General features: G+C 35.2%; 1 protein-coding gene and 2 non-coding genes across 3 annotated transcripts in view; 1 reads left to right on the top strand and 2 right to left on the bottom strand.

Annotated features, from left to right (window-relative positions):
• The window catches only part of LOC123718929 (protein KIAA0100), a 37,309-nt gene that overhangs the window by 5,483 nt on the left and 15,926 nt on the right, over positions 1 to 15,900 (top strand). Inside the window, exons 12-35 of the mRNA XM_045675933.1 lie at positions 365 to 703; positions 1,623 to 1,812; positions 2,329 to 2,497; positions 2,775 to 2,897; positions 3,229 to 3,467; positions 3,971 to 4,143; positions 4,258 to 4,422; positions 4,704 to 4,904; positions 5,691 to 5,884; positions 6,568 to 6,683; positions 6,760 to 6,907; positions 7,488 to 7,715; positions 8,335 to 8,535; positions 8,791 to 8,904; positions 9,488 to 9,683; positions 10,352 to 10,540; positions 10,939 to 11,099; positions 11,591 to 11,752; positions 12,134 to 12,286; positions 12,429 to 12,545; positions 13,093 to 13,313; positions 13,642 to 13,741; positions 14,258 to 14,399; positions 14,621 to 14,841. Coding sequence (XP_045531889.1) covers positions 365 to 703; positions 1,623 to 1,812; positions 2,329 to 2,497; positions 2,775 to 2,897; positions 3,229 to 3,467; positions 3,971 to 4,143; positions 4,258 to 4,422; positions 4,704 to 4,904; positions 5,691 to 5,884; positions 6,568 to 6,683; positions 6,760 to 6,907; positions 7,488 to 7,715; positions 8,335 to 8,535; positions 8,791 to 8,904; positions 9,488 to 9,683; positions 10,352 to 10,540; positions 10,939 to 11,099; positions 11,591 to 11,752; positions 12,134 to 12,286; positions 12,429 to 12,545; positions 13,093 to 13,313; positions 13,642 to 13,741; positions 14,258 to 14,399; positions 14,621 to 14,841 — 4,262 coding nt within the window. The remainder of the gene's footprint in view (positions 1 to 364; positions 704 to 1,622; positions 1,813 to 2,328; positions 2,498 to 2,774; positions 2,898 to 3,228; positions 3,468 to 3,970; positions 4,144 to 4,257; positions 4,423 to 4,703; positions 4,905 to 5,690; positions 5,885 to 6,567; positions 6,684 to 6,759; positions 6,908 to 7,487; positions 7,716 to 8,334; positions 8,536 to 8,790; positions 8,905 to 9,487; positions 9,684 to 10,351; positions 10,541 to 10,938; positions 11,100 to 11,590; positions 11,753 to 12,133; positions 12,287 to 12,428; positions 12,546 to 13,092; positions 13,314 to 13,641; positions 13,742 to 14,257; positions 14,400 to 14,620; positions 14,842 to 15,900) is intronic.
• On the bottom strand, positions 13,853 to 13,924 carry Trnad-guc. Its single transcript has one exon. It is a non-coding gene; the product is annotated as a tRNA-Asp (tRNA).
• Positions 14,451 to 14,522, bottom strand: Trnad-guc. The gene has a single exon. It is a non-coding gene; the product is annotated as a tRNA-Asp (tRNA).

The raw sequence follows: 15,900 nt of genomic DNA, 5'->3' as shown, positions 1-15,900 counted from the left end.
TTAAGCCAATTCAAAAGGGCAGTAAAGCTACATGTCAGAGTGAACCTATTAGACTAAAATTGGGACGGCTTGTGACGACGTGTATCTCGTTCGTATATATATTGTAATGAGAAATAAGTTCTTTTACATATTTAATGATTTATTTCACCTTTTCTACTCAAAGTTATACATTTTTATAAATATAATGGAACTATTGGTCTCTAAACGTAATTTCGTCAGAATGCGGTATGTGGTAAAGTTGTTCTTTGTTGTTCTGCATTTTCTTTTATAAGAATATGCAAAAACTACTGCGTATCTAACACCGGCTAGCTTATTTACCCTACAATACCAAATCCTGCAATTATAAAAGATAAGTTTTTTGCAGGCAATGTACACTGTCATCGATGTGATGAAATACCATCATCGTTCTTCCACGTAAAGTTAGCAAGAATTGAACGCGTACCGAACATGGAACGAAATTCTCTTCTGCTAGATTTCCAATTCTTAGAAGATGTTGAGTTTGAATGGAGCCCTAATTTACATCTGAAGATTTTAACATTTATTAGAGCGTTTAGAGGGTTCAGGAATGAAGTTAAAGACAGAAGAGAGAGCATTGATGTTTTGCGAAAGAAAGAGATGGCGAAGGATTGGAGAGTGTCGTTTAAGACTGAAACTAATTTAGGCTTAGCGTTGTCTAAGGATAATAGTATGGTGTTTTCAACAGGTGCGTTATATTTACTAAGCTTTCGAACTGATAATTTGATGTATAATTATTAAATCTTGAATTAGATTATCGTGATTCATGTGCACTTTTTGCTTTTTGTTTTTCATGTATCCAGTATCAGTTTAGTTTATTTTTTGTTCCTGTTTTGTGTCTTCTTTATAACTATATGTAATATGTATTTTGCACTTCTTGCCTACCTTATGTAATTTAATACATTGTTTTTTCTTTACTCACAGTGGTTGCCTGGAAGAGATCGCTCGAATGCGATGTTAAATTGTTATATTATAATGTAACGAAGTGTTAATAAATAAATAAAATAAAAATAAATCATCGGTCGGCTACTACCTGCCATGTTACGGTTGGAATTTTGGGACAACCTGTATAACATTGAAATATTGCAATTTGATAGTGTTTTGTTTATTCTGTTGTTAAAAAGATGCAATTGCAAGAATTAAGTTCGGTTGCGGTTGTTGTATGGAGATGTTTAAATAAAACTCTTTCTTTGTTGTTGGGTAACAACTGACTTTAATGGATAAAAAGATGAGCTTAAAACTAACATAAAATTAGGGGTAGAGGAGTTGGGACGCTAACAAAAACAAACTTGGCTTATCTCAGGGTTTTTAAATCTAAATGACACTTATGTTAAAACATTATCAGAATAAACATAACGAGAATGTTAAAATACAATTTATAAGTGTGGCAATGACTAAAGGGCTCAATATTGGCTTCAAGTGTACGATGGTTGTTTACATTTGGTTTACGCTTCTAATTATTACCTAAAATATTTATATGTAACCTTACTTTGGTTACTTAAGTGAACTCAAGACCAGGATTTTAAATTTTACGATATATATATTAATAAAAACCTGCCTAAACCTAATTTAATTCTGAAACTAAGTAGTTTTATTTGCAATTTTAGATGACATGACGATATCATATGACGACGAAATAGGTTTGTCAATAGTCTGGAGTCATTTGAAAATGATTTTGAATGGGGACGAAATATTAACCGTAGATGGATACTCCCAGGAGCGTGTATCTGATGATCCTGATATAAGAATTGAGAGAAAGGCAAATGACGGATTCGTGCTCTCTTGGAACAAAGTTTGGTGAGAAATTTGAACATAATTTCACTTAGTAGCAATAACGTATGAACTTGCATGGCTAAAGGTTATATAATCCATCTACTGAGAGGTTAATTTGTCGGTACTAATCTCACGAACTACAGAACTGCATTGGCAATATTGACATATTTGACCGTTATAAGGTAGAAATTGATGTGGTTTTTCGAAAATTATTAATTATTATAAGTAGTGTATTATAAAAAGTTGTCCTCTTAGTGAAATACTTGATAAGAAGTTAACTTTTCTTTAAGAATTTAAAAGGTCGTATGGCGAAATAATGTTCTCCAGTGGACTTTGCTTTATTGAACGAAACGATTCGTCGGCGTATGACTGGTACGGAATGCTAATCATTCACATACTTAAATTAAAAAAGTGAACACGAAACATATATATATAAATAACATATGTATGAAATCTGTGGCAAATGTCTATCAAACTCCAATACTTTTTTATGTAATGAGTTCCAGCTGTAAAAAAGAAAATATTGAAATGGTTTTGCAGGGCCGTCAATATAGAATCAATCCGCGTGATATTCCCATACAAGCACCGATTTGCTGAAGCTGTTCAAGGAGACTTTGTGTCCCTCTTCAAATGGTTAAAACACGTACACGGCATTAAAAAGAAATCCTTTACGTTGGATAGTCCACTGCCAAGTGATCTTCATATAAAGGTATATTAAGAATTGAGATATAATTACATTTTACGAACATATAGTAATGTAATCCCCCGTTTTATATATTTTTTAACAACACAACTGAAACCGCTGCAAAAGTACAAAACTAATAAATAAAACTAATAAACTAAAAGAAATATCTATGTATATATAGTTATAAGGGTACCGCATTATAAAGGGTATTAGTGAATATGCAAAAAAAAAACATTTCTCAAAATCAGTCCAACCGTTTAAACTTTAATGTTATAAAAATCTATCAATTATTATATTTTAGATCGATGAAATACTTATTGAAATGAGTGACGATCCATTCGAAGTTAAACTTCGGGACAACTACGAGTTACTTGAAGATGAATACAAGGAAAGTCAGAAACGTCGAACTATGTTGGACGCAAAGGTAATCACAAAATTGTTCCAAAAATTATTTGATACTTCTGAAATAATAGAAAATTTTGTAAAGATTACTATTTATATTAATTCGTACAAATACTGTGTCGGTAAGACTGACGAATAATTACTTATAGATAATAGTCTATGACTATTTGTTTGTTGGAAATATTTAAAGAAGCCTGTGTACGCAGGAGTAGGCCAAAGGTAATTTTTAAAATAAAATATTCATTTTACATCAGATCCTTCTACAATGTGAATTTTTTTTTCCAATTAATCCATTAAATTCAAATTTTTGCAACAATTATATTCCTAGCAACAATATGTTTTCAATTTGCTAGGTGCAAGAGCTATGCAAGCCCCACCTTTTCCTCCCAGCCGGAAAAGTGGAGGAACTATACTCCGCGCTTCGGCAAAAGGACGCTCAGATCTACGTCCAAAGGTGTAGGGCTGCGCCCCCACCCCGCAGTCGCCTCGTGGCCTGCTGCCTATCAGGCTTCTCGTTGTTGGCTCTCGCTGACCCATCGATGCATGGAGCCCAGAATGCCACCCAGAAGCTTAGGGAGATCGACGCTGATAGGTGAGACTTCAGGAATTTAAGATGTATGAGATAGAGCATTTTTTAATTTTTTTCACACATCTGCCGTGTTATAGTCAACCTATAGAAAATTACTATTACCAGCTTGAAAACAAGCTATATATTTTTTGCTTAAATAAATATAACTGGAGTATATATCTACGTTTATTCATAAATAGCTTATTAGACTCTCTTAACTAATTAATCTTTACTCTTGATTTTTGTTTACTGTAATATAGCAACTACCATCAATTGTAAAACAGGAAATAAAAAGGCTTATTATTATTAACTATGGCACATTTGACTCTTTTTGAATGACAACTTTTTACGCAACGCAAACACATGAACACATGAACGCAACATGCCTGATGTAGTTTTTATTGTCATCTAGAGTCAAACTTTGAAATTGCTGTTTAATATACTCTTTGAAGTATCTTAATTATTATTCTTAAAAGTTATTTATCTAATTCTAATGAAAAAAAAAATGAAATATCAAATAATTGCAGTCCTTGGCCAGAAGAGGGTATCGAGTTCAGTACTCTCTGGTGCCGAATGATAAACGTATCTGTGGTGCTATGGCAACTGCGTCTGCGCGACTTCCCGCAGCCATTGCTGAGTATGAGTGAAATGCGGCTTTGGGGCACCATGTTGGCTGCAGAAGAATCTGCTCCTCCAAGAGGTAAAATAGACATATCAAAGTTCACAAATAAGATTATGTATACGTCATATTATATACCGCTACATAATGCTCACAATCTTACGTACATACATTTTAAATATATTTTTCTTTTAGCTGTTCGTACAGTAGTGATAGATCAAGGTGCCCCATGGGGTGAGTTTGAACTAGAACGTAGCATGATGCCGCTGAAGTGGTATTATGATTTGTGCTGCGAGATGACGGAATATAGCTACGCTTTCGGACCTTGCTGGGAGCCTGTTATTGCCCATTGTAATTTAGGTAAAGTTACTTGGACTAAATAATTATTAGCAATTTAATGTGTTTATATAAGACGTGAAAATACTTGCATTTGATAGTTAATAAAAGAGTTTGTAAAAACTTTGTTAAAAATTGAGTATTTGGTAATTATTATAAGGAATTACGACACACCTTTTTTTTAGATATTTATTGATATTACTTTTCTAAAGTTACGTGAAAAATATCAATATTTTTTTTCTGTTTAGAAAAGAGTTTTTAGACAGAATTACAAGGAGTTTAATAATGATTATTTTTATTGATAGCCTTCGACCAAGTATCCCGTCCGTCATTGGACCCATCCGCACCTTTGACTTGGTGGGACAAAGTGCGTCTCCTTTTCCACGGACGACTCACTCTCAACTGCAGTAAATTCACGTGTCTTCTCCACGTCTCTCTAGACCCTTATAACACTACAGAGGAGATGGAGGTTACTTGGAGTGACTTGGTGTTAGACTGGACCAATGGTACTTATATTGTGTTAAACCTTTATTTACTTGGTGTAATAATTTGATTTTGCTCAGTCATTTATATGTACTATTACTTATTATAAGTTTTTTAAATTTATTTATTTGAACTGGATAAAGTCAATTAGCCGATGTTAATCTTCTAACCATAGTAAGGTGGTGGATACATTTGGATCCTATCTATTTATTTGTGTCACCGTAAAATTGTAAATAAGTAAAGAACCTTAACGTACTGTAACGTACTTTCGACAGTTTACAATATCGCGAGATAGATAGCAAACTAACGGTACTTATTTACAATTTTACGGTTACATATATAAATAAATTTCTGTTCGTTTGTCTCGCTAAAACTCGAGAATTTGGGACTGGGACCGATTTGGTTTATGATCTTTAAATATCTTCCACCAATATATATATATAATACTTAAAGCGATAATTGAATTTCCTAATAAAAAGTGTTTGAATTTGTGAGAAATTTGATGTCATTTGTCTTTAAGAAATAAAAAGTTGTCACTTTAGAATTTTGTGTTTCATAGGTGAAGTATGAAGTCAAGTAAAAATTTTGTGTTAAGTTACACATACATATATATACACAGTTAGACATATATATATAGGTGATACGAAGTTCGCCGTTTCATCTATTATAAGAATAAATTTGTATGCTAGAGTTATTATTGTATTTTGTAAAGTGTCTTGTTTGCTTTTTGTCTCCATTATCTCTGAGCTCTGGCTGAGCCCGATAATATAGTTGATATTTGTTATTAAAGTTATTATGTATGGTTACAGGTAAGTTAGGATTCCTGGGCGAGCTGAAGGTCTTCGTTCGTACTGCCAGCAAATATGACGATTGTCGTGTATTACGTGTTCCCGGATTGCGGCTCAGTATCAAACTGGGTTGGCAGTGTGTCGGTGATCCACGGGACCATCACGCCGTAGCCCCTTGTGCGCCAACAAGACTACCAGAATATTCTAGTAACCAGGTTGGAACTATAGTTTTAGGATTCTTATCAGAAAATACTCATCATTTTTTAAATCGATTATATTTTATAAGTATTTATTATTTTGTACTATACTACTCTGTCTGTTGTCTCGAGGCATTAACGTCTTTTACTTTTTAGTTCCAGATCAAATTGAAGATTATCGTGTTCATAAATGTAATATATATGTCGCAGTAAAGTAGTTAAATCAGAGAGTTAATTGGATCTCTAGACAGTTAATTAAAGATCGATATTCAATCAAGTCGCTAATGTTCCGTCCGACAAGTGAGTGAACGAAACGTTTAACGAGTTACCTAAACGTTCCTAGGCAACAAGACTAACCTAACCTAACCATTTGCAATAAAACAAAACACGGAATTTCCAAGGTCTCAGTTCTTCACGATCACACCGAAATAACCAAAACAAATGATATAATCATGGCGGAGTCTTGTTTTACCATCTTGTTTTACATCTTGTTAATCAATACGCTGGCTTTCGGTCAGACAGATAGTTAAATGTTTTCGACGCTGCTTTATTTAAATCAAAATGCTAGCGACTAGATTGAATATCGATCTTTAATTAATTGTATAGAGATTCAATAAACTCTCTGATTTAACTACTTTACAGCGAAATATATACCGCAAACGTGGGCTCCGCGCTTTATGTACAAATATTTTGTGTTTCAGGAACATGACTCATATAGAGCATTTCGCTCACAAGGTTTGGATCTCCACTTAAGTATGGACACGAAGCCGATGGAGGATGATGGACCGGTTTTACTTTTATATGGCAGTACGCTTAGGTACGTTGATAATACACAAATTACTCCATTATTATATGTGTCTATGTCTATCAATGATTTTAATAAATTTTAACAGGTGGTTTGAAAGCCTGAAACTGATTTTATCTGGTACAACACGACCGACCCGCCGTGGACGTGTGTTCAAGAACATGAAGCCGAGGAAACCTCAGCTATCGCGACATTATCGCAATGTTGCTGTCTCTCTGACTTTACACAACTTACAGGTACAAACTGTCATTGTCTTATTTAATATTGCTAAAGGTTAAATGTTGGTGGACACAGAACTTAACCTCTCACTAGGTCCGTTGTGCGTAAAGTGCTGGCTGGCCAAAACGTCTTCTTGGCACTTCGCAAAAATGTTGGTAATAATTTAAAAAAAAAGTTGACTTCAAATATCTGTCAATGTTACGTATATTAAACTCGTAAGAAATGTTGGGATTCACTTGTCAAAAACTTCCTACTGAAACTAGTTAAATAGACTTTGGACTGTTCCCTCAGTAGGAATTTGTGTGATTGAAATCAAAAGGGATTAATCGTTATTTCTTAATAACTTAATTTTTTTGACAAGTACGCAACACATATTAACTTGCAACTATGTAATAAAGTTACATTATTATTATTCCTTACAACAATTTGCACGCGTGCAGAAGCTTAAATAGATGATTTCACTCAAATAATGGTGATAATGAAATCGATTCATTAAAAATACCATAGAAACATAGGATTTAGTACGTTCGTGCGTATGTTTTTGTTAACGGGGTGTGGCTTATTGTGTACATTAATCTTACTAAACTAATCTTTTAGGTGTTTTACTGGTCTTCATCGTCAATGCAGCGTGGTATAGAGATGTTAGGCGTACGTGTGACGTGTGGTTCTCGTCACCGCTTGTCACTTGTACCTGGCTCTGATTCGCTGATACGACGCGCACGTGCAGTATGGGCAACATTGTACATGAATTGCGACCTTAACGACGTTGAAATATGGCTCAAAACACCAGCCCAACAGGCGCACGAGGAAAAGGATGGAGATGAGGTATGTATCAAAGAATTTTAGAATTTCTCATTACAATGAAATTAATAGCAAGTGATCTGTGTTCGTCTATATTGTTTATTTATCGCTCTATCAAGGTATAAAAAGTTTCAAAGCGTCTTAAATAAAACTGTAATTTTGTTTGTTGTAAAAAGTTAATACATTATTTATTAAAAGAATACAAAAATTTATGTGACGGCCGAAGATAAATTGGTCACAATTTCTCCGACCACCGAAGCGTCCGCAATTATAACAATAATATTATAAATTATAATAATTTGTTTACAATGCTAAGATGATAGGTACAAAGCGACAGTAGGAAACTGTTATTGACGCCTGAGCCAAGTCTCGAGGTACTTAATGTCTTTAAGGTTGATTTTATGTTTATGTACGAGTAGTTAAATATTAAATAAAAGAAAATTATGAATCCTTTTTTTTGGTTTGATTAATTTTGTTAGTCAGTTTTTATCTAGTGATGCTGGTATATAATTAATTACATTTGGAATCATATAGTTTAGTGTTCTTTTTCCGTATACAACAGTGTTGTATACGGAATGCACAGGTTGCGTGTGATGTATACCATTTACGTACTAGTTTCTCACGAAGTCACATCACGTTGCAGAGAGATATGCTCTGCCCTCCGGCTATGGAGAAATGTTATTGCCTGTCTGTACGGCGTGTGTCGTATGGGCGCGAAGCTAGTGGGGCGGGTTCGACTCCTGCGCCTACGCATCGACTTGCAGTGCACGATCTACGTGGAGCCTGGACTAAACTTAACCGGGATCTTGCATTTGCGCTTATCGATACGTATATCAAGACACAGGTAAGTAATAATAAATAATATTTCATTACAAAAAATATTGTATTTTTAGTTAAAAATATCTGAGTATTCTTAATTATTCTTATAACATCAGAAATGTGTCTCCTTAATGAGATACGAAATTTCATTCAATTTTCATTTGTATGCTATGTTTAAGCTTTTGTGTCGAAGTGGTATAAGCATTAACTAGATCAGATTTAAATTTTTATATGGGGGTTTGATTAAATATACAAAAAAACTATGTTATGATCTCTACAGCAATTAAAGAAAAATCTATCAACCAAAGCATTGAAGGAAGAAGAAAAGCCGACAACATCGCCTAAACATCAGCGAGATTCCGACGTAGTATCTCCTCCGCCTGCCTCGACACAGGTAATTTTTATACATCGAGTTTTATATACAAATGATTTTTAAAACATTTTTATTTGGTCTTATTTATTTAACGTGTTTAAAAAAACATTTTTTGATTGATAATATCATAACTGGATATTTATAATGGATTTATATTTTTTTATTTAATTACTTCTATACTAAAGTTTATTATTATTAAAGTTATCATTCTTCTATATCTTGGACTAGTGTAGGCCTATTGGCTTCAGTGTGCAACTCTCACCTCTGAGGTCGTAGGTTCGATCCCCGGCTGTGCAATGGATTTTCTTTCTATGTGCGCATTTAACATTAGCCCCAACGGTGGAGGAAAACATTGTGACGAAACCGGCTTGTCTTAGTCCCAAAAAGTCGAAGGCGTGTGTCAGGCACAGAAGGCTGATCACCTACTTGACTATTCGACCACGAAACAGATACAGAAATCTGAGGCCCAGATCTAAAAAGGTTGTAGCGCCATTGTTTTTTTTTCTTTTATAGGAAACTCTTTTGTAATACTCTTATTAATAAAATCAATGATCAACTGTTATGCCTGTTGTTTTAATATGAGTAAACATTTGTATACTTACAGGGTGGCAGCGGTGGTAGCGGATCGTGCGCGGAAGGCATGTTAGCGGCACTAGTGGCAGAGGCAGGCGAGGCAGGGGGTGAAGCACCCGTCGTGTTTAGTGACGAATTGGCCGGGGCTGAGGGAGACGCCCCGCCCCCACATCCACCTCATTTAAGGCATGTGCTGGATGATGATACTGCGCATACTGCCTGTCTCAGTAAGTTCATAATCGTGTACACGTCTTCAGGTTCACATCTTACAACACGCTGTAATTACATTATCTATATGCAAAAGTTTAAAATGATTGAATGAAAACAATTTTATAACCGGATTTAAGCTATTTGTATTATTATAAACTTATAAATATTAACATAATTTTTAATTGAAATTTTTCCGACGTTTCGCGTGCTTTACAGCGTGCGTGGTCACGGTGACTGAAGACAAAAGGTGTTGAATGTCAAAAGTATCACAGCTGTAGAGAAAGTTGTGTTATCTGTATTTATTTCCCCGGAGTTGGTATCGACTAAAAGATGACGAGTTTTTGCAGAAATGACTCACGGTGTCCTTCCTCTATTCATTCAGTCTGAAAATTTTGTAAATAATTATAAGTTTACAATAATACAAATAGCTTAAATCCGGTTAAAAAATTGTTTTCTTTCAATGTGTAAAAGCTATGTTAACCAAAGACAATACTATTTAAAATTATTGCTATTTCTTAACAGAGATGAAATGAGATCAACTTATCTTTCATATAATGCACGTCAAGCGTTTAGAAGAAAAAAAAACATCCCATTAAAAACCATGTAGTACGAAATGCTTACCACACAAACTTTTATAAGGGCACTGTTAAAAGATAACAAAATTAAAAAAATATATATATTTCAGTTGAATTAGTGAACTCCCAAGTGGTGCTAAAAGGTTGTGAGACGCGTGGATACGTGATACTTTGTGCGGCACGAGCGGAAGTACGTCAACGCGTACGTCGCGCGCCCGCAGCTACGGCCTGGAGCGGCGCACTGTCCGCTATGCAGTACTATGCTACGGTCAGCGCAGCGGATCGAGATCAACTTGATGGTATTTGATAGACTTTTATAGGTTTAAAACGCCTATAAAAAATTAAAATTTTAGAACTGTCTCGATGTTTTTCACATTCATTATCATTCAATTACATAATTTTAACTTAATTTGTTTTATTCTATATAAAGTGTACTTTTATTTAATTTATAACAAATATTAATATAATACTAAATCTTCGTGTGCTTATTATATATTCTTTGATATTGCATTAATTTTAAAATGTTCAAACGGGAATAATACAGATTATTGTACTCAAAAGTTTATACATTACTGTGCATACCGAAAAGAAAAATTTTAGAATACCCAATAGTTTGTTTGACGACTTGTATTGTGTACTGTTTCTATATTCTTGTACTGAGGTAGACATTGTATAAATAAACAATATCATGTTTCAGAAAACATTCAATGGGTGTCAGTAGAGGAGATTGAAGAGAGATGGTCAGGTGCGGAAATTAGCACGTTGCCGGACGTCCCGCGACTCGTTGGTAGCGGCCACTCGGCCGGCGGTGTTATTGGCAGGACTGTCGGGCCTTCTGCTGACACTGGTTTAGCTCAGGTATTCAATAACTAATAACTAAATTCATTTTATTCATTATTGTAAAATAATTTAAGGTAGCTTAAAAAATACAAGCAGCAGCAGTGTTGGCCTAGTGGCTTCAGCGTGCGACTCTCATCTCTGAGGTCGGAGGTCGTAGACCCCGGCTGTGCACCAATGGATTTTCTTTCTATGTGCGCATTCAAGATTAGCTCGAACGGTGAAGGAAAACATCGTGAGGAAACCGGCTAGTCTTAGACCCAAAAAGTCGACGGCGTGCGTCAGGCGCAAAAGGCTGATCACCTACTTGCCTATTTGATTAACAAATGATCATGAAACAGATACAGAATCTGAGGCCCAGACCTAAAAAGGTTGTAGCGCCATTGATTTGTTTAAATACAAGCGTACTGACTTCTAAAAAGGTGGCTATGCACTCGCGAGCACTAAGCCAAGTAAAATTAAAAAAAAAAACTGACTTTAAAAAAAATTAAAAATAAATTCTTCGACTTCAGTTACAAAGGATAGTATCTCGCTGCGCTTGCGAGTTCTACTACGTGTCCCAAGAAAGTGAGAGCAGTACTAACACGGGAGCCGGATGGGCGTCTGCGCCTGAGCCATACGACTCCTTCACCCTCATGCATCACGATCTTGATGTCTGCACTAATTCATTACAGGTATTTTTATATGTCTTTTTCCTTACTATGAAACGTAAAAGAGTGATAGTACCAATAGTAACTTTAAAAAAAACTAGCACCCTCTTTAATACACAAACAGTTTCACCAAAATTGCTCTAGACGTTATGGAGGCGTTTCATTACACATTGACACAAAATTTGTATACATCATTTATTTAAATAAATGTTACACGTGGCTAAATAATAGCAATTAAAAGAGTAAAAGAATCACTGAAATATTTTATTTAAAAAGATGGGAAATAAATATTGATATTATAATAAAAAGATAATAATAATACGGTTGTTCTAAGTAGACTTTTATCGAATTCAAGTCCCTAGAAAAGCCTTATATTATAGGTATTTTTTATTTTATCATTTTTAGTACGCAATGTTGTTGGACGTTATAAATAATGTAGTACTTCACGTGGAGCCGGAAAGACGTCGAGCTTTAGAGCGGCGCGCGCGCATGCGTTTCCAACTACAGTTGCATCGCGACACAGATCCTAGACATCTCATACACAAGTTGCAGACTCAGGTAATAATCATTTATGATTGTTGTTACAATATAAAACGACCCAATCTAATAGTTCACAAGTATTGTTTTTGTTCTGTGGTCACTTTAACATTGTTATCTTTTTTATAATTAATTATTTTTATAATTATTTTGTGTTAATTAGGTCAGAGAGACACTGGCCCGTCTCCGTCGGTTAGAAAAGGAGTATTATTTGAAGAATCGATCCATAACTGGCAACGACCCTATAGCTCTGGCTGAGTTGAAGAGTTTGGACGATCAGGTAAGAATTTTTGATATCTAAAAGCATATGGGACTTGGGGATTAATACTAGAGCGAGCCAAATATTGGCGATAAGGTTTGGTTCTCTATATACTAATAGTAGGTTATAATTCTCCTCTAACGAGATCTCTATCTGCAGTAAACGAAGCTGTGATGACATGCGAGGCTGATCCATTTTATAACAGTCTCCATGTCTTCGGGCGTTCCGTCACCAATAACAATTGGAAAATTGCTCTTTTATATTTATAATGTTTTCTTTCTACACTTGTCAGTAATGTATGATGTATGATTAAGTGATTTATGTCGTGTGTTCGATATAAGGGTCCATATGTTTCGTTAATGTGCCTTTTTAAATAAAATATATTTTATAAGAGGAAAGATTTTTATATGTGTATGCTTGTAACGAATAAACTTTAAAAAGCTTTCACAATTCTTTCGCTATTATAATACTAAATTATCGCAGAGTAACATACGGTATATATGTTAATGTCTCACTTCATAAAATAAAGAAATAAAAAATAATTTGAGTTTTGCAATTTTTATTGTAGGTAAATGAATGCAAGGAAACAGCATGGTCCCTAGGCGAAGAGCTAGATGCAATGGTACGCGCGTGGCGTGAAGCGGGTTGCGCTACACGTGCGCCTGCGCCGCGATCGCCGCACGCGCCGCCCCATCGCTATAATGAGATATGCTTTAAATCTGCCCGTTGGAGACTCACTGATGCAGATGGGCAGCTGGGAATTGCTGATCTGCTGCTTACCAACTTCTTGTAAGTAAGACCTACAAGTTTCCGCAATTTATAAAAAAAAAATTAAGATGTCGATACAGCGTTTGTGTCCCACGCTGCGTAAACTTTCCCCCACTCCTTTGTTTAACGCTCAAGAAGTTTGCCGGTATCAATACACTTAAGGCAAACAAAATTGTCAACGAAAAAGTTGCACTTATTTTCATTTAAAAAGTGATATTTATATCAAATATACAAAAAAAAAACAATTATTTAAATTTGAATTTATATTTAATTTTGGACATTGTTGATATGGTTCTTTTATAATTAATGTTTTTATTATGATTAACTTTATCTTATTAATATATCTCAGGTATACGAAAACTTCTCGATCAGATGACTCTGTGGAACATCAACTAGAGTTGGGTTATGTGCGGGTTACGAATCTTCTGCCTAATGAACCATTCCCCGAGGTATGCTATTTACAACACTAACAACTAATTATCTAACGTTCATTTTGCTAAGAAAAAAATTAAATGTGGATGGTGTTAAAATTAAAATTTTTCGTAAAAAAATTAAAAAATCTCTCCGGCGGGGAATCGAACCCCGGTCTCCCGCGTGACAGGCGGGGATACTTACCACTATACTACCGAAGATTGTGTAAGGGTCAGCAAAATTAGGGGCTGGTACTACGTATAGACGTTTATCTGAATTACTAATACACAATAATTGTTTTATTGATAGCAGTATCATTTATGACGAGTATTAAGGTGTAAGTTCATTATTATGAATAATAATTCTGCTTGTTCTGAGATATAGGTAATTATAATCCAATTTAGTATGGAATTGCTAATTATTTGAACTTGTATTAAGACTTGATAAATATTTATAAATGCCTCTTATGTAAATTGTTAAGGTAAAGACGTAGTATATTAGGTTATTATGGCTAAAACAGTATATTTTTTTCAATAAACGAGTTAATATTTTAGGTCTTAGTACCTCAAGCAGCGTCCGGTCGTGCACCATTAGCTCGACGCGCGGCGTTACGCGTCTTCTGCCGAGATAGACCACCCGTAGGCGGAATATCTGTGAAAGAACATTTTGAAGTCAATATTGTGCCCATTCGAATTGGTATGTTATTAATTAGATAAAATTAAGTAGCATGTAAAATAAAAAAAAGATCTCTCCGGCGGGGAATCGAACCCCGGTCTCCCGCGTGACAGGCGGGGATACTTACCACTATACTACCGAAGATGTGGAGGAAGTTGCGAAATTTTCAATTTGATTACTCTAAATGTCATACTACCTATGACATAGTCTATGTCAAGCATATATATTTAATATTTTCATAGGCATGACAAAGAAGTTCTTCAACACAATGTTGAAGTTTTGCTTCCCGGAACGAGATCCAGACGCCATGGAGGAAGGAGAAGAAGAGGCTGGGGAAGGTGCATCGGGGAGAAATAGCGGAACGCTAGTCTCGAAGAAGTCGCGAAAGAAGAACAAGGATTCCAACTCTAACTTCTACGTCAAGCGCGATAAGAAGGATAAAGATGATGTTGAGAAAATGAAGGTATGTTGTTTCATTGCCATCTCTTTATACGAAGCAATAAATAAAAATAAAATTCAAACATCATTACGTGCATTACCCTCAGATTTAGATAACGCTAGGTATCACCCGTATGTCAAAAATATAGTAGGCATACGGTGTCATAGATAACACCAAGTCTCGTCACTGTATTTAAATAAAATGTATCCCCGCTGAGTTTTGTGGACTGTTTATTTACTTTCGGCTGAGGTTTTCAACTTGATCTTTACTTTCAGCTGATATTGTGAACTGTTTATTTACCTTCGGCTGAGGTGTTCAACTTGATCTTTACTTTCAGCTGATATTGTGAACTGTTTATTTACCTTCGGCTGAGGTGTTCAACTTGTTCTTAACTTTCAGCTGAGGTTCTGGACTGTTTATTTACCTTCGGCTGAGGTGTTCAACTTGTTCTTCACTTTCAGCTGATGTTCTGGACTGTTTATTTACTTTCGGCTGAGGTGTTCAACTTGTTCTTTACTTTCAGCTGAGGTTGTGAACTGTTTATTTACTTTCGGCTGAGGTTTTCAACTTGATCTTTACTTTCAGCTGATATTGTGAACTGTTTATTTACCTTCGGCTGAGGTGTTCAACTTGATCTTTACTTTCAGCTGATATTGTGAACTGTTTATTTACCTTCGGCTGAGGTGTTCAACTTGTTCTTAACTTTCAGCTGAGGTTGTGAACTGTTTATTTACTTTCGGCTGAGGTTTTCAACTTGATCTTTACTTTCAGCTGATATTGTGAACTGTTTATTTACCTTCGGCTGAGGTGTTCAACTTGTTCTTAACTTTCAGCTGAGGTTCTGGACTGTTTATTTACCTTCGGCTGAGGTGTTCAACTTGTTCTTAACTTTCAGCTGAGGTTCTGGACTGTTTATTTACTTTCGGCTGAGGGGTTCAACTTGTTCTTCACTTTCAGCTGATGTTCTGGACTGTTTATTTACTTTCGGCTGAGGTTTTCAACTTGATCTTTACTTTCAGCTGATATTGTGAACTGTTTATTTACCTTCGGCTGAGGTGTTCAACTTGTTCTTCACTTTCAGCT

Source organism: Pieris brassicae, chromosome 2 (genome assembly GCF_905147105.1).
Source record: "Pieris brassicae chromosome 2, ilPieBrab1.1, whole genome shotgun sequence".
NCBI lineage: Eukaryota > Metazoa > Arthropoda > Insecta > Lepidoptera > Pieridae > Pieris > Pieris brassicae.
The sequence above is the reverse complement of the archived record's forward strand: the minus strand, read 5'-3'. Positions and strand labels throughout refer to the sequence as shown.